Here is a 25,619-nt window from a genome sequence, read left to right as displayed (position 1 = left end):
ATGCTACAAGGACATGAAGAAGTATCATCTGCTTCAGCCAATCTACCACTATTCAGATGCAAGTTTTGTGTTGGAAATCAGAGATGTCTCCTTGCTAGGGAGAGCCTTTTAGTACCCTTTTGGGTCACAGCAGTAATTCCAGGACACAGTGGGGATGACTTCAGTTTGTGGAGTCTTGCTGGTGTCCCCCAGTAAATTGTATAAAAAAAAAAAAAAAAAGATGTGAGCGCCTGTGAGGCTTAGCTGGACCTTCCATCCACCCAGACCTAAGCCCCAGAACCACCCTCCCATTTTCAGTTCTGGCTCCAGCACAGACCCAGCCACAGATGGCAGAGGGACTCAGTTCTTGCCTTCAGATCCAGCGCTCTAGCCCGCACGCAGTCATTTGTCTCCCAGTATCCAGGCTGGGCCCATCACCCATCTCCAGCCAACCACGAAGGGTGGGCCTTGCACAATGACCAGGATTTTAAGAAGGGAAGGACCATCTTCTGGACGGGAAACAGATGAACTAGAGCCTGCAGGATGAATTCGCTCTTCTGATCATCTCTGGTTCACGCCAACAAAACTTTCAGTCGTCATCTCTCCCTTCTGTGCACGGGAGCATGCACGAAGCACGGGGCTGGCAGCTTCAGCTCCCAAAACATTTTCCTTCCCTCCGCTTTCCTCTCACCATCCTCCACGAAAGCAGCAAACAGCAGACTGCAGTTCCCAGCAGTTTGTTATCGGTAAGCCCGAAGCAGGAGCAGCTTGGGATGCAGGCTGTCTCATCCATGCTAGCTGTGGGCCTCTCTGCACTAGCTGGTTAGTGCTGCACATGTTTAAAACATTAACTGGAAATATTTTATTCTGTTGGATAACGTATCAAACAACACAGCAATGAAACTTGCAAGGGCTTAGAAACTGTGCCTGGAGGTACTCAAGAGGTCTTGTGGACTCCTTCAGCAGCACCCTGCAGCAGTGCTACAGCACAGCCCAAGAAAGCCTAGGATGGTTCCCCCCCCCCCCCCGCCTTAAAGTGACTCAACATGAATGACTCATGTAGCACGGAGGCTGAACACCTTGATTTCTCTTTCTACACGCTTTCAAACAAGGCAGAAGGTGGAAGACAAAAGGAAAGCCTTCAGCTAGCTGACAATTTAATACTGTTTAGTGCATCCCAAACAGGGAAGGCTACTGGTGTGGTGCATGTCGTGCTGTGGGAAGGCTGGAGCCCTGATGGAAGCAGGTAGCAGAGGGTACGTCCTCAGCTCCTCTCACATGAAGAGGGGAACCTGTGCCTGCTCCTGCTCTGCCTCCGGCCAGCTTTGCTCAAAGCATTCCTCTGTCTTATGTGGTCTGAGGTGCCCCCATTGCCTTGTCCACATTCTTTGCTTTTCTGGTGGTGGCTCTGCTGAACCAAGGGACCCCCTGCACTGATGAGCATCTTCTCAGACCATATGTTCCCAACACTGGCTGAGAATTGCTTCTGAGGAGCTGCTGCTACATCATCTCACAAGGAACTTCTCTAGAGCTACAGACACTCTCAAAAAGGCAAAGCTAACACCACAAGAGCAACAGTTCTCTAAAAAAAAAACAAAAAACCCAAACCAAAACCCACCAAACCAAAAAAATCCACACAAAAAAACCCCTAGACTATTTCTCTTTAAAGCCTGCTCTCAAAATCTAATTTCACAGCATGATCACTTACTGTGTTGGAATTGCTTGCTTTCTTATTTGAATAGCGTAAAAACGAACATATTAACAAATAACACTCATAAAATTCACTGGACAACACAATGGAAAAAAATTACACTGCATGAAGAAATAGGTTACAGAAGTTACATCACCATTTGAATCAGATGCAATATGCATCAACCCAGAGAGCCTGTATATAGAATTAAAGAAATCATTTAATTTTAAAGTAATATTTTATTCAATGCATCCCTCAGTGCATGTAACTGCTAAATGAAATGCACCACATGCTCTACAAACACATCATCACCTTGTAAATGGAATACCCATGATATTAAAATGGATATAACATTTATTAAAACCATTATGCAAAGAACAAGGTTGGATACTTGAACTGCTGAAGGCAAACGTTATTTCTGGCCTCTCAGACGTGCACGTGCTAAACAGCTTGTGGCTCTGAAACAATAGATGGAGAAGTCTTTTCTAAAGTTGAGAATTCATTGAGCTGGAAAGAAACCCACCACTCCTTCCCTGCGAGGAGCAAGGAAACTCGCTGGAGCACCGGGCATAGCAGTGCAGGAGGAGAGGAGCAGGCTGCAGGCTCTGAGGAGAAGCGTTCCTGCCCCAGCACAGGGCACCAAGGTGTCTGCTTTGTTCCACATGAGGTCACTGTAAGAGCATGTTAAATCCTCTGCAAAGCCGAGCTATTTGGTTTCATATCGTTGCTTCCCTCTAGTCTAGTAGTAAAGTTTAATAGTAACATGGTTCAGGATCAGACCGTGACCTGTTTTCTCAGAGCGGCAGAGGCTGGAATACAGGAAGGATTTGGTCTCTCGCCCTTACAGATCTGCTGTGATGGCCAAGGGATATTACAATCCGGAGACAGAAAGAAAGGAATTGTTTATTTGAGGAGTCCCAAAGTGGATAAGGAAGGGCTGAGCAGAGCTGCGTGCCAGAACGAACACCGCGCTGAACATGAAAGGGTGATGCCACCTTCTCCGGAGCAGGTGTGCGGTGGAGGGATTTGTGTGGCTCTGGACCATCCTCCTGCCTCCTTGCCAAACATTCTTGCTGGTTATTCTCCCTGTGTATTTTCAAGACATTTGGCAAGATTTTCAATGCGGCCACCTTTACCATCTTCTCCTTTTCAAAACCCAAGCATTGTACTACTAATTAATCTGCAGGGGATAGGTCCAACTGCTTTAAAAGCACAGCTCTATTGTGAGTGCTCGAAACATATTTTTAAAGGAAAATCTCAGATTTTTCCTTTTTACTATTACTTCATCCCAGCCTATGGCATTTTTAGCTTTGCACAAAGGGTGCCTCTGCAGAACGCTAGCAGTTCAGCGGAGTTACACATTATAAAATCCTTCTATTTGTCACTGCCTTCAAGCCTCTTCAAAACGAATTCTGCTTAGGATATGTGAATGCAAAATGCTTGTTTCCTAATGAAGCGCTTTGAAGTGAGCTGTAGGAGAAGCTTGATTTTACCCTTCCACAGACACAAGGAAGAGTTCTGGCCTTTAAATGTTGTATCCTGAAAGATAAATTCACACAAACCACATAGAGCTCAGGCTGCCAAAAAGGGAAACACAAACTCTCTTCCCCATGCCTTTCAACAAATCTCGGTCTAGAACAGAAAGAAACACAGCATACATTCAGCAAAAATGGGTTAAAGGAAAGATGAAGGGAAAATCCTTTAAAATAGTAATATTCCCTGAAATTAATCTCCAGTCACATCACAAGAGACAGGTCCTTGAAAAAAAAAAAAAAAATGCACCTAAATATACATCATGCTGCCAGCCCTAAGTCTTTACAGAAAGCTATACATACCTACACAAATTTGTTACGACCCCAGCGCAAGCTGTGACGTTGCTATGTAGTACCAGCCGCGGTGCTCCACTTCACTTCTGGGGGTGCCAGTCCTCAGTTATCAGAAAAAGCCAAGCGGATGCAAACGCCATCATGACCACTTGTAAAACCAAGGTAAACCTGGCATCTCCAGATTTATTATAAACTGGTTAGAGACCTAACGAGGCTAAACGGTTTGGAGAGACCTCATACTGGGATCTGCACCAGTTTATGCACACAGCTGGCGGTGGCTGAAGGGGAAAGGTGCATGGCCTGTGATGAAGCTTGCTTGCTGTGCAGTTCCTGTCTGAAAAATGCCCGTGCTGGTATGTGAACTGCTCATCTGGCACGTTACCGTACACCCGATCTTCTGCACTGTTCTGGCAGGGAGCTGCCAAGAGTTTAGGCATGGTGGTGCCAACTTCATATCAGCACTGCACAGCCCCACACAGGATGGGTCCCCTGGCACTGGCATGCTCCCATGGCGCTTTGGTGAGGCAGGACAGGCTGATGCCTGACGTTGCTTACTCTCAACTACCCTGGACTTGCACTCAAATGACAGTTTTCCATTTCTAAGCAAAACTGAGCAACTGAATTAAAGCATCTCATTTGAGAACACAAGTTTAAATTTAAACACTGCATGCATAAAAGTATTACATTTTTTGACTTTCAAATATTTGAGCATTGGGAAATCACACTGTAGAAAATGTGCCTGGGCTGACTTTTTCAATAGTGCCGTCATTAGCTGCTCACCTTCATGAGTCACACGCAATGTCCTGAAATGTCAGAGACTTTCTGGTCAGACATCGCTAATCTGATCAAGAGAACACCATGACATTTCATATGGCAACACACTGATAAAAGCTCTCCCACGCTTCATTATGTAAACAGGTATAGCTGCTAATTAATGAATTGAAGTGGAGAAAGAAACTGTTGGCAAGACTGGAAACTTGGCCCAGAATCTCCCCTGGGTAATGGTTCAGTCAAGTGAACTAAGCCCTATCCATGCTTGTTTGCAGGTGCAGCTTTAGCACCCACCGAAGCAAACAGATTTTTTTTGCAATATTCACATTTTTTCCTTCCTGTTTTCTAGTTACTAAGAAATTCTGCTTTACTACTACACAGTTGATATCGTTATGTATGCACAACAGCACTCCACATCAGGCATGGAAAAAAAAAAAAAAAGGAGTTAAGGGCCAAACAACATCTCTCCAAAGAGGGCACATGTCCGAGCGGTGCCATCTTCTCCTAACCTCCTGCCATCCAAACACAGCAAAGCCGTGAATGGAGCAAGCTGTTCAAATACAGCTTGGCTGCAGATAAATCTTAAGGAAATGAAAGACTGTTTGGATTTGGGTAGTTTTCACTGTTGCCACGCAGGAGGGAGTGGGACAAAATTATGAGACTGTACAGAAATCTTTGGACAGTGGTAGGGAATACACGTTCTCTGCAGAGTGTGACAACTGAATCCATGCCGGTTGGAATCGGGGAAAAAAATACTGTCTCTTAATCATACCCCAGGTTGCCTAGCTTTTACATGCTGATAACCCTATTTAGTTTAACAGCACTATTTTACACATGATGAGGATTTCAGAAGCTCAATTAAAGCTTTATCATCAACATCAAAACCAGAATAGTCCACCCAGTACTAGACTTAAAAACCAGTAAGCACTATACTCTCACCAAGAGGAAAATGGTTACATTTTCAGTACATACAGTTTGGAAACCCGGGGTTGAATGAATGTGAGAATTACCAACTAGTATTTCAGGAGCAGAACCCAACTGTATTCTAAATAAAAGCTATTCAAAAGTGGCCTTTATCTGCAGAAAAATAATGAAGTACAAAACCTACATAAAAATTAGACTACTAATTTCAGCCAAACTACAATCAGATTTTGAACACGGGGGCCTTTGTTCATTACGAAAAGTATTAATACTGCTGCTGCTGATACGGAACGTGAACTGAAACAAGTTTCAGTTTGGCTGAATTTTATTTTTAAAATTTGATTTTGTAGAACCATCAGCTCTGCTTTTAAGTTACCACAAGCAACATTTTAACAGCTCCAGAACAAAGGCAGAAGAGGTAAGGTGGGGGGATTACACTGCAGAAATTAGGCAGACTGCTCAGTTCTCAAAAATACCCTGGATTTCCTTTCTGACTTGCCAAGTCATTTGGGCTTGCCCAGCACCAACAGCATTTGTGCCTGCAATTGAACTGTGAATTAAGTCTGAGACCACGTACTAAGTATCCGAGAACAAGAGCCAGGTAGCTGAAGCTATAGATTCAGCCAGAATTCAAATTGCAAGTGAGAACTGGAGCTACTGGAAGAAAGGCTGGACCTCAGTCTTGTTGGATAATTTACTGCTTAATTTCTATCAGTTCCTTGTTTTAGATTTTATCAGGTGCCAGCCATAATTCAGCTGCAACTGGGTTTGTGCACTTGTATTATGAATATGCTATGCACCGTTTACTACTCAAGAGTAGTAACAGCAACTTGGATTTATACAACATTTTAGCATATCTAGCACTTCAAAGGGCTTAACAAAAGGAGATAACTCACCAGGACGGCAAGCCAACCTATCCATTACAAAATAATAAATCAGTTTTGAGTTCAGACTTCAAAAGGGAAATGGTAGATGCCCCACGAAAATCTCGGTGGGCACAGGTTTCCACAGAGCCAGATCCGAGCGGCTGCCGCAGCCGCATCCTTGGGCGACACATCATGGTTCTTGCCCAGCGTAGAATAATGAACAGCGGGAATAGAAATGCTAATAATTAAGGAAAGGTTAAAATGTTCACACTGTGTGAGAATGATGCATGAAAGGATACAACTGCTAAAAATCACTACAGCAATGCAGAATTTTTTTCAGAAACTCAATTCCAACGGGGAATATATTACCAACAAGAAGGAAATCCTCAGAGTAGGAGACCAATGCAAAACAGCTAGTGAAAACCAGCCAGCTCTGTGGCACGGAGGCACTGTCTACATTAACTAAAGCTCTATTCTGAACCAAAAGCCATTTGAAAAGCAAATTCAGGGAAACATCCAGACATGACAAATCCCAAAATTACTGTCTGAAAATTATTAAAAAAACCCTGAACACAAAAACCAACTGCAGACATTTTTCCATATGAACAGTTTGTGTTCAAAGCAGCATTTGTCCCTTAAAACTCTCCTAACACAGCTCCAATTCTGTGACTAAGCAACAGGGCCTAATTTTCAAGGCACGTGTTCAGTCAGACCACTTAGTCCAGCATCACAAACACTGAAGTGATCAGCTCCGCATCGATCTAACCAGTCACGTTCGCTGGCCACATTTCCCTCTTCATCATGCAGCTTCTGCACAAAGTTCACACCAAAGTTTTCACACGGGTTTGCACGCAAAGACTGGAAAATTTGGTCTCAGCTATCCTTCTTCTTCTTAAACCCCTCAGCCTCCCCAAAGAAAGAAAAGGGCATTTACTATTGGCATGCCGAGGAAAGTAAAACACACCAAGAATTATTTCCAGGAGTCTGCAAGGGGTTTCTCTGGCACAGGTGAAGGCAGCCCGCTTGCCCCGGCCCCTCTCCGCCGCAGCGCCTGCGTTCAGGCATGCTCCATGAAGCCACCACAACAGAGCTCCACAGATCTGGGGCCCAGCAGCCACCTTCTGCTGCAGAAAAAGGCGGTTCTAGCTGCCAACCCATATCTCGGAGGGGGATCAGTCCTGCCGTCCACAGGAATGACCTTCCTTCCTTTGCAGCTCGCACAGAGAACAAAATCTTGGTGAATGTGTGAAAAATTCTCCTTTACATCCCAAGGGTCAGGTGTTGCCTCAGAAGACCCTTCTGTTGCCTCAGAAGAAGCACTTCAAGAGCAACAACAACCGCCCTGGGCTTGTCTGGCTGTAGCTTGCACCTGACACACAGCATCAAGGGTCTCTGCTCTGGACAGGCTGGGAACTAATTTTTTATCCATTTTAAAGTACATTTAAAAACAGAGAGAAGATAAAATTACCCAATATTGATATTCTCTAACCTGCTGGCTCAAAGCCCCAGCTTCAATCTCTCTCAGCAGGTCAAGACCTTTCAGCTACAGGAAAGAGAATTAAGTCACGGACAGATCCCCAGACAGACCGTGCGCCACCCCTCCACTCCCAGCGATTCCTCCTGTTGGAGCTGGACTGGTGGACTAGTCCCATCTCCTCTAGGCACATCAGGGCTCACAGTTCCAGCTCACAATGACCTTGGACAGCCATGTACCAACATGGTCTTCTCCATTCACCATGGCTGCCTCCAGATATATGATTATTATCCAGATAAATGATTATTCCAAAACCATCTGAGCTGATGCACCTATTTAGAAGTGGGCTTTGCTGTACCTACAGAATTCACTATAACGCGCTGTTAACATGCTAAGAGAGATCACTACCTGTGAACTCTGCCAGACTTCCCATCTTCACATCACCTCATCCTCCAAAATTCAGCAGTCACATTCTGCTATCCATAAACCGCTTTCAGAACACAGTTTTAGGAAAGAACTTCCTATAACTAGTAGAGAAGTAACATAAGGAATAGTGATGGCCCTTCTTCAGGGAAGTACACTGGAGTTTTTATTATTACTTTTTACTATTACTTTCATAAGCTTGTCTGAGATTAGATGCTTATCCTAAAATTTTATTTAACACAGTTAATTTCCACTTGCATAACAATTATTATTTGCAAATCACTAGTCTTGAGCATAGAAACCAGCATATAAAGATTTTTCCTCAAACATAATATCAGCTTTGTACCAGAGAACACTGAAAAGGAGAACAGAGCCTGTAGAACATGAGTTGTCCCCACCGGCCCAAGAGATCCTGTCAGCAACTGGTTTCCTAATCACCATAAATTCATTTTCCATTTACTTGCTGCAATTATGCTATTGAAACCTGCAGGTCTGTTCCCCGCCCCCCCCCCCCCCCCCCCCCCCGCCCCTTCACTTACTCTAAACAGAATTCAATTTTAATGCCTACTGCAGAAGGCCAATATGATACAAAAACCCCAAACATTTCACTACTCATGCACTCTTATTCATAATATCACATCAAATTGCTGTAGTACTACCATATGGCGTTTGAGCACCATGCCAGAACAAGTTGTTCAGCTTGTCATAATCTCAAAAGCTGCATAAAACTTAAATAATTTCTCTATGAAGTGGAAGATCTTTGGGTTTAATAACTCATCAGAAATGGATTCTGCATTTTCCTCCTATTATTTCCCATGTTTTCTCTGATTCACATTCCATTTTCCAGTGCGAGCTATCAGTATAAGTGGCTACAACTATGGGGCTGAAAGGCTCTAAATGCATCCTGTCCATACTTTCTTCTTGATCATTCATCATCAAATTGAATGAACATCTTTCTCAATCAGACAGATATATAATTATAAATAAAACCAGCTCAATCAGAAAGACTGAAAGAAAAAGATTAATGAAATCTCCCACACTTTGATTCAACCCTTAAAGCAATACCCTCAGTTGTAAAATGTCCACACTTCCACCCACACTGTCCTGTAAGAAAACACAGCAGCCTTTCAAGAAAACTGGAGTGGTGACACTTAACTGGTACATCAATCCAGGGAGAGACAACAGTGGGAATGCTCAGGGTTTCATCACAGATTGCTCTGTATTTACATTCTCAATTCCTAGGGTCACCGCAAGTGCACCTGTTTTGTTTTGGTTTTGTTCTAATTTTAGTTTTTTTATTATTTCTTACTCTCATGTCTGAGAAAGAAAGGTTTGGAGTGATGTAGGATTGGAGATGGAAGGTGCAAGAATAGAGACAGATGAGACTTCAGCAGACCTCACAGTTTTCAGGGATTGTGACAGGCTCCTGACACCGAACAGCTGATAGCAGCGTGGGTACCATCCAAGATGGAGAAAACACGTGGGGAGATCTCACCAGGGACAACCAGCAGCAAAAATCGAAATGCGAAGGCAGAACTAGCCAAGTCCCAAAATGGAGGGACAGGAGACAAGTCTAAGGGGGAGCACTGGGAATGCAGAGACATGAGGAAGGCAGGTAAGTATGTAGGGTACAGTACTGCTCTGGAGAGGAGAGAAGGGCGTTACAGAACTCCCTCAGGAGGAAGGCTTATTTTAGCAGCTGCTTATCAACTGAAGAATAAAAAGGACAGCACCAAATCAAGCAGAATTTCCTAGTCCTTCTTAGCATGTATGTTCAGGCCTTGTTCACATATGGGATTAGGATAGGCAAGAACCGGTGCTGAGAACTGTAGGCTGGCACAGGCAGAGCACAGACAACTATTATGCAGCCTTTTGCTTAAAAATAAAACAGAACTGGGACATGTCTTCTGGAGTTCGTATGTATTGGGAGTTTCCAGAAAAACATTTCTATAATGGTTACATATGTGATTTTCTCCATATAGCTAACAAAAAAAGAACAAAGTGGCTTGTCACCAGCCCAAAGGGAAAAGCACTTGGCTGCACAGAGGAAGACAGGACTTGCTACATCTGCGGCTTCACAGAAGGAAAAAACCAGCTCTCTTTTTTTTTTTAAAAAAAAAAAAAAAAAAGTGCAGAGTATATCTAGCGAATATAAGTGAAAGGAATCAGTCCTCCTCCCCTGATGAACAGATGATGTCAAAGTATCAAAACCCTCCACAGCTGCACACCTGGTAGCAGCAGACAACGGGTGACAGCATCCCTGCATCCCAGCGGCAGAGCTGCTCGAGCCAGACCAGCAAGCAGCTGGACCCGGCGTCTTGGGGGTCGGGAGCCTGGGCCGCCCTCACCCCCCCAGCACTGCTCTTTACGCGCCCGCGTGGGGCGGTTTGGCCACTTCCACCGACTCTGCCACGAGATTTCGTTCTCTCGACAGGCCCCAGCAGGTCTGAAGACCAGTGGGAGGGTTATCCCCGTCCACACGTGCTGTTGCTACCTGAAGGTCTGTGTCTGAGCCCATGGTCTCCCTTGTTCTGCGTTACTGGTAGAACTGGGAGGGCACTGGCAGGGCTCTGCAGCCCCAGATAAAGGTTCATCCATTCTGCAGATGTCCTCATGCTGCTGTGGCTCTTACTTTCAAGGACTTTTACCTTGAAAGAACTGAAACAGCATTAAAAGTCAAGGAGGGCCATTCCCACTTTGTGTTTTTCTTTTTCATAAGGGCCCATCTCCTGACACGGCATCGAAGAAACAGAAAACAGTCTTAAGCTGTAAAGATCCATGCTCTAAAGGTGTCTGGGCATGAGGGAGGATTTGCTAAGGCACCCAGGTATCTAACTCCCATCAGCTCATAAGGTAAATTAAACCAACTAGGATTAATTTCTTCACTGTGCCTGCTCCTTCCCCACTCACCACCTGCGCTGGCTGCCATCACCACATCGCTCCCGACAAAGACATACAGAAATGTGTTTGCCTTCACAGACCCTGCCAGGCATGGCAGCGCTCCCACCCCGGTTCAGAGGTGGGTGGTGCAGGCAAGGCAGCTACAGGCTGCTGCTGATGCCAGGCAGGCTGAGGATGCTCGTGAGGATGCCTCCATGCGGGCCGGCTGGATGTCGAGCCCTGCCACGGTTGGGATTTCACAGATGCAACGGGAAAGGGAAAGACAATGACTTCCAGGAAGACTCCAGCAGAAGGGGTCTGCACAGCCCCGCTACGTGCAGCCTTCCCCGACCCCTGCCCCTAGCAGCTCTCGTTTGTGGCTCTTAATAAATACAGCATGTCCAAGAATTAAGATTTTTTTAAAATCTGGACAAGGTAAACCGGAGAAAACAGAATAAAATATTGACTATGGGCTGCTTTGACATGCCTTGCTGTAGGTCATCCATCAGCACAGCCTCAAGGGAGTAGTACAAGCGGTCCATGGAAATCCGGAGCCAGCCGCGGTGGCTCGCTTACAGCAGGCTTACCGGCAGCGGTACCCAACAACACTACACTTTAGGTTACTTTAAATGATGTGTTGAAAGCACCTTATCCCAGAGAACAAAAAAGGAAATTAAAAAGCTGTTGTGTGTAATTAGCAGTTCTTTTTGATGAATCCTTTCCAATGCTACCACCTTTCTGCGAATACTTCGTTTCTTGAAGAACGACTCTGATGGAGCCAATGCAGACAGAACTTCAGAACAGGATGAGAAAAGGGAAGATGAATGGTGAGTGACAGCACCCATTAACCCAGGCCAGAAAACCCTCCCCAGTCTGCATTAACTCCTCAAATGCTCAATGCAGTTACAATAAAGACCGATGCAAAGGGAAACTCAAGTTTTCCTTACTTTAAGATCATACCATTCAGCATTTATTCTCTTCTTTCAACAACATACACACTCAGTGCTCAGTACTTATGAATACCCTCTATCCAATTAATACCCCATTAAGCTGCACGCCCGCAGCGACTTTATCCTCAGACCACTGTATGGTAGCTTTTAACTCCATAATACCCTGGCATTATTACCGTATTAGACTACAACGGATTGATCCAAAGCTCACCGAGGTTAATGAGGGCTCATTAAACTTTGAATTAGGCCCTAACTGCTTGGCAAACACGAAGTGAAATAGTACTTGTCAGATAAGATGACAGAGGGCATAGTAAACTTTAAGGCAAAATATTGAATGCTGATGATGACAAAGGCAGGCAATAACAGGGAACGAGTGGGGAGAGCAGCCGTGGGAGAGAATTATGATTATGTTACACTCCGTATCAAGCAGGACAGATTTGTGCCTATATAAATAGATACTGCCTGGTCTGACTGATGCAATTTTTATCATCATATGGTTAGACATAGCATAATATTGACATTCTGCCTTTCCTTTAGATTTCAGTTTTGAGTTTCAGCTGGAGAGTATGATACTAGAGACTTGAAATCAGTATGACTCCTTCCCTAATTACTGATTAATCAACAGCTAAGGTTGCTTACATAAAGAGTCATGGGGAGAAGGAGGAAGTCTCATTAAGAACAAGAGGTTAAAAAAAAAAAGAAGGGAGGGGGACATTTAACAACTGGATGGATACAAAAAGAAAAGAAAAAGAGCTGATTTCCTAATAGCATGTTATACCTGAATGTTAAATTTTGTATTCATGTCCAATTAAAAAATTATAAGAAAACATTTTAATACTTGCAGATACCATGGGTTATGGTTCAAAAGGAATAACAAAGTTTTTTCCCCCCTTTTAATGACTTCAGAAATACATATATGTTGTGTCATTCTGTCCCTTAGGTGCTCAAAAGACACAGCAGCTGTTTCATAAATTTTGAATTGCCTTTTCCTGTAGCATACAAAAAACTGTGCCATAAACATAACACTGTCTGAAAAATATTCGGAAACCCAGACAGTTGTTGGAAATGCTTCCTCCGATATTTAAATTCCTCTCTTAACAGGAGTTTCCCTGCAAAAACAGATGCTAACGAATAGTGTTTTTGCCATCAAGCTGAATGTGAATGCTTTGGTGCAGCATTTTCTTTTTTCCATGGAGACATCAGGGGACGCATTTCCCATCACTGAAAGAAAACTGCCACCTTGCTTCTCAATTCTTTGCTTTCAGATAATAAATAACTGCTATAATCTTCCATAAAAGATTTACACTCTGATGATGCCCGATTCTTCTACTCTAATTTCTTGTTGTTAGATGCAGTTGAATGCCATTTACTGGTAAGTAAATTGTGTCATCACTTCACTGCAAACCACACCACTGAAAATGTAAGCTGGCCAAACATTTATTTTTGTTTTCCAACTCACAGAAATCCCTTCAGAGGGCTGTGGATTAACTAGCAACACTTTTTAGCACAGATCCTTAATCTTAACTTCTTTCCTTCTCTCTACTAATATGCTCCCTTCCAGTGATGCCTACTTCAGAAATAACTCCAAAGAGCTTACAGTACGGTCACAAACACTGCCTTTTAGCTGCCACGCTTTCCACAGTGATTCGGAAATAAATTGGCCATTTCCACTGGACTTTTTGTAGTCCCATAGTAACAGGGGCACTGCAGCTTCACCTCTTCCCCCAAAGGAGTTTCATTAGCAGAGGGGGCTGCTGGCTGACCACGCGTTGCCAGCCCCTTTGGAAGGACAAACCACAGGCCCTAGGTCCAATCTTTTCACAACACAATGTGTGCCTTTCATTTTTTGGACAGAAACAACAAGCTGGCAAGGCCTTTCTCCTTCCTTAAACTGCCCCACTTTTTACAGCAATAAAACAAGCTTCTTTGCTTAAATAAATGTTAGAGCTCACAAAGCCTTGAAGCACAGCTCAAACAAGTAAGTTCAACTTCAAAACGGCCTGAAAGGGCTACAAACCCAAGTACGATGCAAAAACCTCCTCAGGTCATGTAACGTTTTGATTAAAACAAGTGGAGATCATAAGTGAAAACAGGAATCGGGAAGTTGAAGCATCCCAGCGATGCCTGCCAGCACTATGGCATTTAAGGGTCTGGTAGCATTCCCACTAGAAAATTTTGGTTTTAGGGGTTTATAACTTGAGTCATTGAGGCTTAGACCTGGTCTCCAGAACTGGATCCCCAAAGTGCAATTACTCAGGCAAAGCTTTGCAAGGGGAGGGCATGCCCAGGTGGCCCGGAATGACACGGCTAAATACTCTGTAAGACTTCTTTTCCCAAGATGTATCTCATACATATATACACATACACACATCCCAGAAACCACACACAGACCCGAGGCAGGGAAGAGACCTCTTATACGTGTTACATGAAAGTTTTCTAAAACATCACCTTGCTAGTATAACAGCCCACGCTGGGCCCTCATCCCCCAGCTGCTCTCTCCCTGCTGCCTGCCGATATCCTGGGACAGAGCAGTGACGAAGCACGTCCCCACAAAGCACAGCACCTGCACAGGGCTCTGCCAGGCTGGGAGCCCGCTCAGCAGCCCTCCAGCAATACGAACGGGCACCATGAGCCACACCAAATGCTCCTTTCACTCCTTGGATAGCTCACTCTTTGTCACACAAGACACCTGGGCTCTGGTCAGAGCAGGTCCCTTTGCTTTCCTCTCCAGCCACATCTAGCTGAGCCTTACATCACGCTCTGAAAAATCACTTACCTTGAGGTCCTTTCCAGCACACCTCCCTCATCCTTAATGAAGCATAAACAGCTTCTGCTCTTCCTGGTGGCTTTTTCTACTGAGCACCCACAGTCAGGGTCAGGTGCAGATAAACACACCTCATTTCTCCATGGAGAACACAACAAAACCTCCTGCACCTGTAGCCAAACCCCATCCCCCTTCACAGGTGAGCTAACTCAGCCCAGATGCTGCAGGGGCTTTTAGGGGATGCTGAGTTTCTGTTGGTTCATGGAGGAAAAAGGAATTCAATCTTTTTTACCTAGTGCCAAAAATAAGAAACCAAGGTCTACTGGCTGGGTTTTCAGGGCAGGCTTCTGGCTTGGTGTCTATTAGGAAAAAAGGAATATGCTTGCATGACAAATGCAAAGGCTTAGATATGTGTGCACACCTGGAAGTGTGGTCTCTGTATACTTGCAGTACACACAGAGAAATATAAATAAAATCAGTAATCTAAGGAAAACTATACGCATGGCCAAAGAGATTGGTACTGCATAGCGCTGAATGCTTGGTCTTAATCCAGTAAGGAACTATTCATGTCCTTAGTTTCCAGTCACCGAAGAGACTCAGAAGAGCCACTGGAGCTACTTAAAGGCTCAAATTTAGGCACGTACTTAAAATCTCTGCTGAACAAGGGCCAAAATGTTCAGTACCATCTGCAGATACCCAAACTGCCTTGGGCAAAATGTTTCCCTTAATATAGTCCAAGGTTTTGTTTGTTTGTTTTTAAGTTGTCTAACTGTTCAGATAGGAGGAAAATGTCTTTTAAATTAAGGAAATTAGAAACAAATATGAATGTTATTAAAAATATGGAAATTATTAAAAATATGGTAAGAGCTATGGGAAAGAACAAATTGCAAAGAAATGAGGCCTTTGATGAAACTGGTAAATTGCTGCACATTCACTCTTTGCTGCCCCATCCTCTAACCATGGCTTACACCTCTCGTCAGTCTGCATTAGAGACAGCTGAGAAAGGATTTAGATGGTGACACCTTTATCACTGAAAATCTCAGCCTTTATAAACAAAACAATTAGCTGCAGCAGAAAAAGCTTAAAACTAGCCCAAGAGTAAATTCTCTTAAATCTTAAAACCCGACAACCAAAATTCCACAGTGCTGAATTTAATTCTTCAGCGGTGCAGACTAGCAAGAACATATACAATAGTAAGGAAAGAAAAAGCATGATGGGTTTTTTGCTTCCTATCTCATTCCAGCCTGATACAGTGAATTTCAGCAACAGCCTAGCTGTCAAGGTTATATCTGCACCATCATTCTGCAAATCCAAACTCACACCCACACAGCGCCACTATGTCTTTGGGACTCCGTTTCAACTCATCAAGGAAGCCAGGTCCCACGGTAACCTATTACTAATGTGGGTGATGAGTGTTAAATAATGAACTACTGCAGCAAAGAGGCAGATTGCAAGTTGTTTGTCTCTGTTCATGTCTCAGCTTTTTTCATTATTACTGTTTTTCTTTGGGAAAGGCATGAGCAAAACCTAAGTTTATTTCTTAGCAAATTAACCCACTGTTTTTGTGTACACTCTGTCTTTACAGATTTTCAATAGCTTTCATGAGCTGTGTACATTAGCTCCAACTATGCTTTCCTGTTTTTGCCTCTATGCATAATGACAGCCATACTGAGCGGCTATTACAGTTATCTCACTTTCTGGAGAGGACGGGGATGTAATGATATGTTGCAATATGTGCAATGGGGTATTACAGCTAAATACTCTCTGCAGTGATTGATGAACTATTTTGCAGTATGCCTGGTACGACAGTTCAAGGCGAGGGGTACTTATCCTTCTGTGCTTCCTACATTTCCTGCTCCCGAGGTGAACTCGGAGCAAGAGCTGAAAAGTAAGGGCTGGATGGGGGTAGTGGTGGAGGAGTGGACTAAGACCCAGCAGGTTCCCCCCAGGAAGGGGGCTGCTGCTTAGTCCCTGGGTTGTGGCTGACAAGCACCTTTGCATCGCTGTAAACACAAGCCCCAACATTAGCAGACCCCATGCAGAGATGTAGCAGCTGAACTCAGACACGAGATGAAGTGACTGAATATAACCATCGACCAAGATTTCTGAATACTCTATAAAACCCGAGTCCATTATGAGACTCTTCAAATAACCCAAGGACAAGCCCAGATGCTGATAACTGGAGAGTGCTGCTCATGGCCATGGCAACAGCTCTGTGGTCTTGAACAAAGCCACTCTTCTGCCTTAGTTTCTTATTTGTGAAAGAAAGACAATCCTCACTTATGCAAACAGGTTGAAAAGATCAGATCCTCTACAGAAAAATACCTATAGCAAAGACTGGACGCATCATGGTTGGACTCTATGTCTTTTCCAAAGTAAAAATTGTATGATTCTAACAACTTTCATTTAACAAGTAGCAGTTGATGGTAGGATCACAAATATCTGCTAGTATATCCCACCCCACTGCCTCATGGGGATGCTGAGTGACTGCAAAACCATTTAAAACATTGTATGTGAACTCAGACCAAAGGTCTGTTACTGCGGTACCTTCTCGGTTTGACTCACTGCACCCCAGATTTTCACTGTCCTTCATTCTTCGTAACTTCTCAATTTTTCATGCTTGCAGATTTGGCGGCTACATGATGGCTTTCCTTTCTAGGAATGTATTAGCACAGATCTGACCAGGATTTGTACCAACATTAGGCAATCATCCATGATACACGGAGGTAAGTTTTAAGGCATCAAGTGCCAAGTATAAACACTCATGCTGTAATGATGGCACCTGGACCCCGATCTGACTTTAACCCATACTATAAACAAACAACCAAAAAAGTAACAACCTGAAATTCTGCTTAAACATGAAGAAAATCAGATATTACTAATGAATTTTGAGACTTCTGAAATTGCATGTTGATGCTTCCCGATCAGAGTGGGAGCAGGCTCATTGCTCCCAATGGCTGCTGAGAATCTGTTTTTATGTTGTGTGGGAAATTAAAAATGGGTTGAAATTCTTTCATGCAACTGGGACACTGTATTTGATGGAAATTTATCACTTCCAAATTACACGGTGTTTTATGATTTGATGTTTTTTTTATTATTTAGTGGGGCTTTTTTCTACTCATGTTACTATTCCCAAAGCATCCTGGAAAATGGGAAAAATCTCAAGGGCAGTACTTTTAGCTGAACTGGGCAATGGGAGTCCTTGATATTTGTCTGCAAAATGTCAATCACCTTAAAATCCCAACCTCACTTACAACAGTTCTCCTTAAGTAAGTAACAAAGCTGGGCTGGCAAAATGAAATTCTTAGTAACACACTGACAAACGCAGAACCACAAAGCACCAAATTCCCCCTTAGTCTGGATTTGAATGCATAAATAAATAAGGCTCTTGCATTTATTTCTGCTAGAAGACTGTACTATTCCATTCTGCAATTATGGAAAAATGCAGAGCACAGGCAAGATTTAGTGTTTGAGTTTTTGCTGCAAGACTTATGTCAGTAGAAAAGCATTTGTGCTCTTGGGAATCAAAGTGAGATTCACCCGTTTGTGGCAGGTGTTTTAAGCACTCAGCCTAACAATCTACCCACGCATGGCACTACAGCAATTCAACGACTAAATTAAATCTCTGAATATTAAATTAATGATGGAAATCTAAAATATTAATATATTCTAATTGAATATTCTCCGATAAATTATCTAGGCATTCTCAGCAATTTGATTTTACTTTCATTTCTTAAGGAACTTTCAGCTGCATAAATACAGCTATTAAAGCAATTCAAAAAGGGAACATTTTCTGCTCAGACAAGAGAACTCTAAACACAAAGAATCTAAAAATTTCTTTCATATGATTGATTAAATCATAGAGCCCAAGACAGCTGAATCATTAAATGACTGCTTTCCTTCAGTCCCTCTGGCTTTAGCAAGGACAATATAAATTCCCCATGGGTCTGAATACAAGGAAATACAGTATGTATAATTACAGTATAGGCTTGAATGCTGTTGTAAGAGAATTTCAAATGGAGCATTTATGCTGTAGCTGCACTTTTCAATCCATAATGCTGTATGTACGCGTGCTTGTGAAGCCTGTAAAGCAGTGGGCATCTGCTGTCTTCGACCTAGATTCCCAAATGGTATAGGCTGGTGTAGCCCCACCAGCTTTGGCAGACACACATGAATTTACATCAGGATCTGGCCTTCTATTCCTGTGAAATGCTGAGATTAAGAATGACATCTCCATACACCAGGGAGAATGCAAACAAAGGAATGTTGTTTGAGAAACATATATATCTATCTATACAGTGTGTGGTATATATTTAGGAACCTGCTTTAAACTGCATGTTTCTAAGAAATTTCAAATGGATGTGTCAAGAAAGTAGCAATGTGTTGTATTTCCCTTTCTCCATTCCACGTGTGCTGAGTCCTGGTTTGGTAACACACACGGGAGAGATCAATACCAGAGCCAAGACTGTGGCAACACGAATGCTTAATGAATCATTTTCTTGCTAATCTTGCTGTTTTTGGTGTCAGGTTGGTTTGTGGCGTGAAATCATAGTCAAGAGCCAAGAGCTGTTGCAATCTACATCCTTTAACCAGCTTTCAAAGAGAGGCTGTGCCTCTACAGAGCAACAGAACATGCGCAATGTGCCGCTCCTCTCCACCCTCTGGGCTTCTCCTTCTTATCTCTGTCTGACTGTCACAATAAAGACCAAATCACCTAATTTCAGCCGGTGATGCTCACAGGGGTACCAAAGACAAGATGTACTGAAAGCCAGAACTAGCAATTTGTGTGTGTGTGTGTGGTTGGTAAGGCAAAAGAAACACCTGTTCCCGTGAAGAACAACGAAGATCTGGGCCTATTTGTAATCAAGGCTGTCCGCGTCTCTCTCAGGAAAAGTAAGGTCTGATGTCCTTTGGGAGGCATTTGCAAGGCCCTTTCTCAACAAACCTTCTCTCACCACAGACAGATGCCATCTGTCTTGCAGCTGGGAGTTAATGGATTCTGAACTGCCAATTTCACAGCAGTAAGCAACGTGGCTGATAGAGGAGGCATGAGGGATTTCCTACAATAAAACTATTTAAAATAGTGCAAAGGTGCCTGCTGAAATAGCCATGATGAGCAAAGGAAATGGCAATATCGAGGGCTGATGGTCTGAGCTGGCAGGGATTTGCAGCTCAGGTTACCTCATGTATCTCCAACACCAGGATTTTAGACTTTGGGAGAACTGTTTCGCTACACCTATTTTGTGTGCCAGGATGGGCTACGACACACAAACAGGCTGTGGAGCTCTAGAGCATGCTATCAACTTTTTTCATATTAAGTATCCAGTTTCACCATACAGCTTAACATGTGCTAAAGCTACCTGTGAGCCTGTCGAGGGGGGTTCTAGTGCACCAAGAAGAGCTCTCTGCTCCGTTAACATGCACCATGCCACGCAAAACCCACCCAATCGATGATACCTCTGCCAAGGAGCAACCCAAGAATCTTCAGGTATATTATATTCTGCCAACTTGCCAAACCACTTCAGGACTTTCTGATTAAATTTACATAAAATGCATCCTTCTCTCTTATTCCCTGTTATACACAGTAGATTATTTCTAGTATTCTTGTGTCTGAGATTACCAGCACTCGGATATGAGAGAGCATGCTGTGCTGTAGCATGCAATCAAGGCAGTTTGTAAGAGCACCAAGATCCTGCCTTGGTCATCCTCAGTGGAATTTCACGCCACTGTAATGAGGATGAACAAGTTGTTTATCATAAGACATCTAATGTGCAAATACCACATTTTTCAGTTCCAAGCTTAATAAAGGCAAGTTGGAAAAATTAGGGTCTCTGCAGATCAAGTTAAGCGACAGGCAGCTTCTAAGAGCTCTAGAAAGGTTCTGGAGATAAAGCTGGAAGTTTGGTGCATTCCCACAAGTGAATATGGTTGCAGTGGCCAACAGAGGGGCCTGTTATCTAAGCATGCTATGACCAAAGGCTGGTCCTGCACAAGGCAGTCGGTCTTTTAAATGAATGATTTTCATGCAGCTCTGTGAGATGGGCCAAGACTTCTGCCTTCAAAACTGACTCCAGATTCTTGTTGGAAGGAAGCTAGAGACTTGCATGTGGATCCAAAACCGAGATACCTTTTGAAGTTCAAAAGAAGATGAAATACAAGATTAGCTAACAGATAATTAGATAATAGATAATTAAGAATTAGCTACACATGTAGCTAAAAAGGATGAGTCAGAGAGAAAATAGATGGTACTCAGCAAGGGTGCAACTGTTTAATATATTATCTTAGTTGATCAGTGTGCCTTCATGAGTCATTTGCTTGGAGAAGGAGGAGGATTTCATATTGTTTTTGTATTTTTAATAGGCATTTTTATGGACCTCATAGTTATAATAATGAGAATACCTGACAATTAGTAATGAAATTATCCTCACTACAGTAAAATATTTCACAGCAAGTAAAATCTTATTCCTAATACAAAGGTGGAAGTGAAGCACAAGGAAATTAAACTCAGGATTTTCATGAATGTTTGCAAAATAAATAAGCATATATCAATAAAATTTGATAACTGTTTTCTCAGCTGAAAGACAAACCCAAAATTTGCAAAATATTTTTTATACCGATAAAAATGATTTTTAGTGTATACATCTCAGATGTTTATTCAAACTCTTTGAAGAATACGTAAATCTTTTCAGCAGCCAAAACTAATCAGAAATTCCTATTATTATTTTTCACTTTTTTTTTTTTTGCTAAGTACATTTCCTAGTTAGTGTGGTTGATGCATATGAACAGACATGGATGTTCCTTTGAAAGAAAAAACCCTGTGATTAACACAGGGTTTTTTTGGCAGGGATAATGTTGTGACGTCTTCCTTTTTTTTCTATTTTTTTTTTCATTTAATGTATTTTATCAGAATGAAATGGTTTAATGAGCAGAGAATCACAGTTGATCCCAGCTGAACCAGACAGGGCTGCATTTCGAGGTATGTGGCTCCCATCAAGCTGCATTCACCTTTGCTATGATTTAAACTTCATTCAGGCACAGCCTTGCTAAAAATACTGACAAGTAACTAATCAACTTCCATAAAATGGAATTTTTACCTTCACAATAGGAAGCAGGAGTAGGAGGGAACCCAAACGATTTGCCTATGCATTTCAAATTAGTCTGACCTATAAAAATGCAAACAGCAAGTGGTACTATGAAAATGTACTTCTGGTAGGGCTTTTTGGTTTTTTAATACTCAGATTTTTCATGCCATCCCTTCCTCTCCTTGGAGGTAACCAGAACCAAAGATAGCAGAATGGAGGGACTGGTTTCCATTAGTTATACCTATAAAATGTGAGCTCAAGCAGGGCTCTCTGGACCAAAAAAAGTTCAGTGCCCAGGAACTACCGTTAGGTTTGAACACTTTATATAAAGTAGCAGAGAAAACTGTGACAGCCCTCCTTCCATACAAATGGGATCTGAGCTGTAATGTGCACTTCTAGCTCCAGTTTGTGAGCAGATGGACACAAAAATAGTCAGCGCCCAGTGAGCAAAAGCATGGGAAATCAGATCAAAACCGTTACCTAGATCTAGGAGACAGCAGAATGCTCCAGGGCAATCTGAAGATTATGTGGATAGAAATAATCATGTAGCGCTGGTCTTTGAAGATGTTGATTTGTCCTATTCTGGAGGATTAAAGAGCAAAGTCTAACAGGGAGAGCTGTAACTCCTGCTAGGAATCACCCAAGCTTCATGTTCTGGGGCCAGCAAATGGGCCAGATGCTGCAGATGAGCTGAAACTCAACCCAAGCCTGAAACATCAGGGGTCTCACCGCTTAATCAAGCTGTATCTTTGTACGATTTTCCCTGTCATTATGATACTTTCTGTATGTCAGGTGAAAAGGAAAACAGCCCTTTTGTCTTCATTTGGGAAAGAAGAAATTCCCATTCTTCACGGGAAAGCAAGCCATTTCTTTCTTTCCCACCCCACTTTTTCTTCACTATCAGTGTTTCCTCTATCATCTGTATTTAAAAACTGCACTGGAATGTATCACTAAAAATTTGGAAGCTCTCTGTTTCCATCGGTTGTCTTTCCAAGGTTACTGGCAGTTTAAGCGATGAATGTAAAATCTTCCATACCTATATAAAATTTATTATTCGTCACTTTCACTAGTACTGGAGTTTTGCATTCTTGAGTCCTGTTTCATCTCCTGACTATAGGGGGGAAAAGTGCCAGAGAGATTTCAGTTCTTATAAATCCACAAATCTGCCACAGTAAGCTGGTGCCAAGTTGTCCTCTCACTGTCTAGTCAAAGCTCAAAAGAAATCAGCAGGGAGTGGGACAGGGTGTAAGTTCACTTCACGAGTACTCTGCTTATTTTTCAAAGGAATTCAGGAATTAATGTAAATTATTAATCTGATTTGGGAAGATATTTTTGACATATCATTATTCTCCTCTTCAGACACTTCTTCAACTTAGTAGGACAACACATGCACGGGTCACTCCATACCCAGCACTGCTGACCACAAGACTCCTCGGCTTTCCTCCCTGCTTTTCCAGGACAGACATAAAAACAACTGTTGCTTTTTTATTCCTTGTTGTACTTCCCTAACTGCACAAAGCAGCACCAACAACTCAAGTTTACCTAATACTTGCTGAATTGAGAACATGCACCTTCAGTCACCGCAGGAGTCGTTGCACTGAACTTCTAAAGGACTCAGCAAGCTCCTTTCCTCCCCCCCCGCCACGGGATATGCAGAAGGGTATCAGCTCATCAGCATGAAACAGGTAACGATGACAACTCACTGCAGTCCAGGCACTGTTTCAAGATGCCTAGGTGAACTTCCTGAGGAGGGATGCCAATGACACACCACTGTTGCTCAAAATAAGTTCTGAAATTTTATAATTGTTGCCATTTTCTTCCAAGGGAAGAACTGAAAAAGTCTGCCAGGGAGTTCTTTTTTTTACAGCTAATCTTTCAACTGCTCCAAAAAACGAAACCAGCACCCACAAGAGGAATAGCAACATGTATTTGTATTTTCCTAACACTTATCAACAGCAATAATGTATCAACCAAATGTGTCTGTCAGAGGCCCCTTTTCCCTTCTTTTTCTTTTCCTGTCATCCAATAATCATCACAGAAAACCACACGGGTAAACTTGATCTCAGAGATATCCTTGTAAAGAAAGAAACCAGCAGCACAGAGAGGACGAGGGATCCATCTGCAGCTGCGGCAGGCAGCCAAGCTCCTTCAGCCCCCCCCACGCATCTGTACCCCGGCTCTGCGAAGGAAGGGAAGGATGCAGCACCCCCTTGTCGCTGGGTGTCACCGAGCCCAGCTTTACACCTGCAGCCTGCAGGATGAGAGCGTGGGCAACGTGCCATCTTGGCAGCAACACCAGCACCTCTTAAGGGCCTGGCTGGAAGGAGGCGATTAGGCTGGGTTCAGCTGGGGGAGGGAAAACTGGGGCAAGTTGCTTTGGAAAAGAAGCGTTTCAGCAGCATGTAAAAGACAACTTTTCTTGCACGAGGGAGGAAGAGCAGAGAGCCTGTGCTTCCAGCCAGGCTTCCCATGCCATGCCCTGCACCTACTAAATCACTAGACGTGCTGCAAAGTTACCGTTACTATTGTTGTTATTTCTGTTTCTTTTTCAACTTACCCGAACCAGCTGCTGTGGAAAGGGTCCTCTGGAGTTTTCTGGCACATTGATGGGGGGGATGACCCAGTCTCGCTTTTGCCGCCGCAGGCCATTAGCACTCTGATGCTGGCGCCACGGGAGCAGAGTGTCGCTTTGCTGCTGCGCCAGTTCTCCCGGCACCGTCTTCCTTCCTTTTGGCTGTTTTGGAAACAAGTAAGCAAAACCAGTTAGCTGCTTGCTCGCTTCTTGGGACTTCTCCCAACAGCGATGCTTCCTTGTGTGCAAATGGTCACATGTAGCTGTGAAAATCATTGTTATTAACATGATATATTTCTGCATTGCAAAGACACAATATGCTTTACTGGCAACTCTGCTGTCACTTCATTTTCACAAATACATGGAGCTGTCACTCTCAAATCAAGATGCCTCCCAGAATGTATCATCTTCATCACACAAGCTGCAGGGAGATTTAACAGCATGTTGGAGTAAAGAAGTTTCTGCAAATTTCGAATAAATGCAACCTACCAGAACACAAAAAAAGCGAGAGCCTATGTCACGGGTCCAGTTTTACGGTACGGAGCTAGCCTGCTCCTTGCCATTAGCAGGGTTACAGTAAACAGCAGGTTCTGCAGATGTGTCCTGCCAAACCAACCAAACCGCAACCAGAGGGGGCACCAGCTCCGCGGCTGCAAAGGTGAGTAAGTTCAACTTCTTAGTGCTCTGTGACGAATGACCTTTTAATAAGAGGTGGATTTTGAACACAAAGCCCAAACACACATCTCCCCACACAGCCTGGGAAGTATAACATACCTCAGTCAGTAAACAATTTTCATTACTTGGGGCACCCTTGAGTCCTTCTTTGTGATTTTTTTTTTTTTTTTTTAATATGGATACTGCCCATGGCATACTTTGGTACTGGACACATTAAATTGCTGTGGCATAAAAATGGAGATGGTGGGACCACGTTTTGGATTTAAAGAGTTTGGTTCATCATCAGAATTTTTTTGCCTTATAGAATGATGAGTCATTGAAATGTAGATGTGGAGAGGCTCTTCAGAGGCTACCCAGTCCCAATACTTATATACTCTGTGGCCTCCTAGGGTTCCAGGCATTACTTCTGGGAAGTCTGCAGAAAAGATAACAAATACAAGATTTTCTTACCATATGGCGACCTGTACTCCCACCAGAAAATGTTTAAACTTCCATAAACCAGAAAGACTACAAACCACACTCTCTTTATTTGAGGAAATATTCCATTCAGAGAATACTATTCTCTGAATTTTACAAATTTAATCTATTTTTCTAAAAAAAAAATAAATATCCCCACCCAAAAACCCATGCCCCAAACCCCAAGAACACTGTAGGAAAACCCATCAAATTATTTTCTGAGTCTCCTACAATTTTAAGCCACACTCACTTTTTGTCGTACTCCAAATGTACAAACTCAAACATCCTAC

The 25,619-nt window shown here is 43.1% G+C and overlaps 1 protein-coding gene across 2 annotated transcripts in view; it reads right to left on the bottom strand.

Moving 5' to 3' along the window:
- CDH4 (cadherin 4) overlaps window positions 1-25,619 on the bottom strand; it is a 463,114-nt gene that overhangs the window by 138,973 nt on the left and 298,522 nt on the right. For both annotated transcript variants that reach the window (XM_055722277.1, XM_055722278.1), the window contains one exon: window positions 24,184-24,360. In XM_055722277.1, the coding sequence (XP_055578252.1) occupies window positions 24,184-24,360 (177 nt within the window). The remainder of the gene's footprint in view (window positions 1-24,183; window positions 24,361-25,619) is intronic.

The sequence above is a fragment of the Falco cherrug genome, chromosome 10, assembly GCF_023634085.1.
Source record: "Falco cherrug isolate bFalChe1 chromosome 10, bFalChe1.pri, whole genome shotgun sequence".
NCBI classification, from domain to species: domain Eukaryota; kingdom Metazoa; phylum Chordata; class Aves; order Falconiformes; family Falconidae; genus Falco; species Falco cherrug.
The sequence above is the reverse complement of the archived record's forward strand: the minus strand, read 5'-3'. Positions and strand labels throughout refer to the sequence as shown.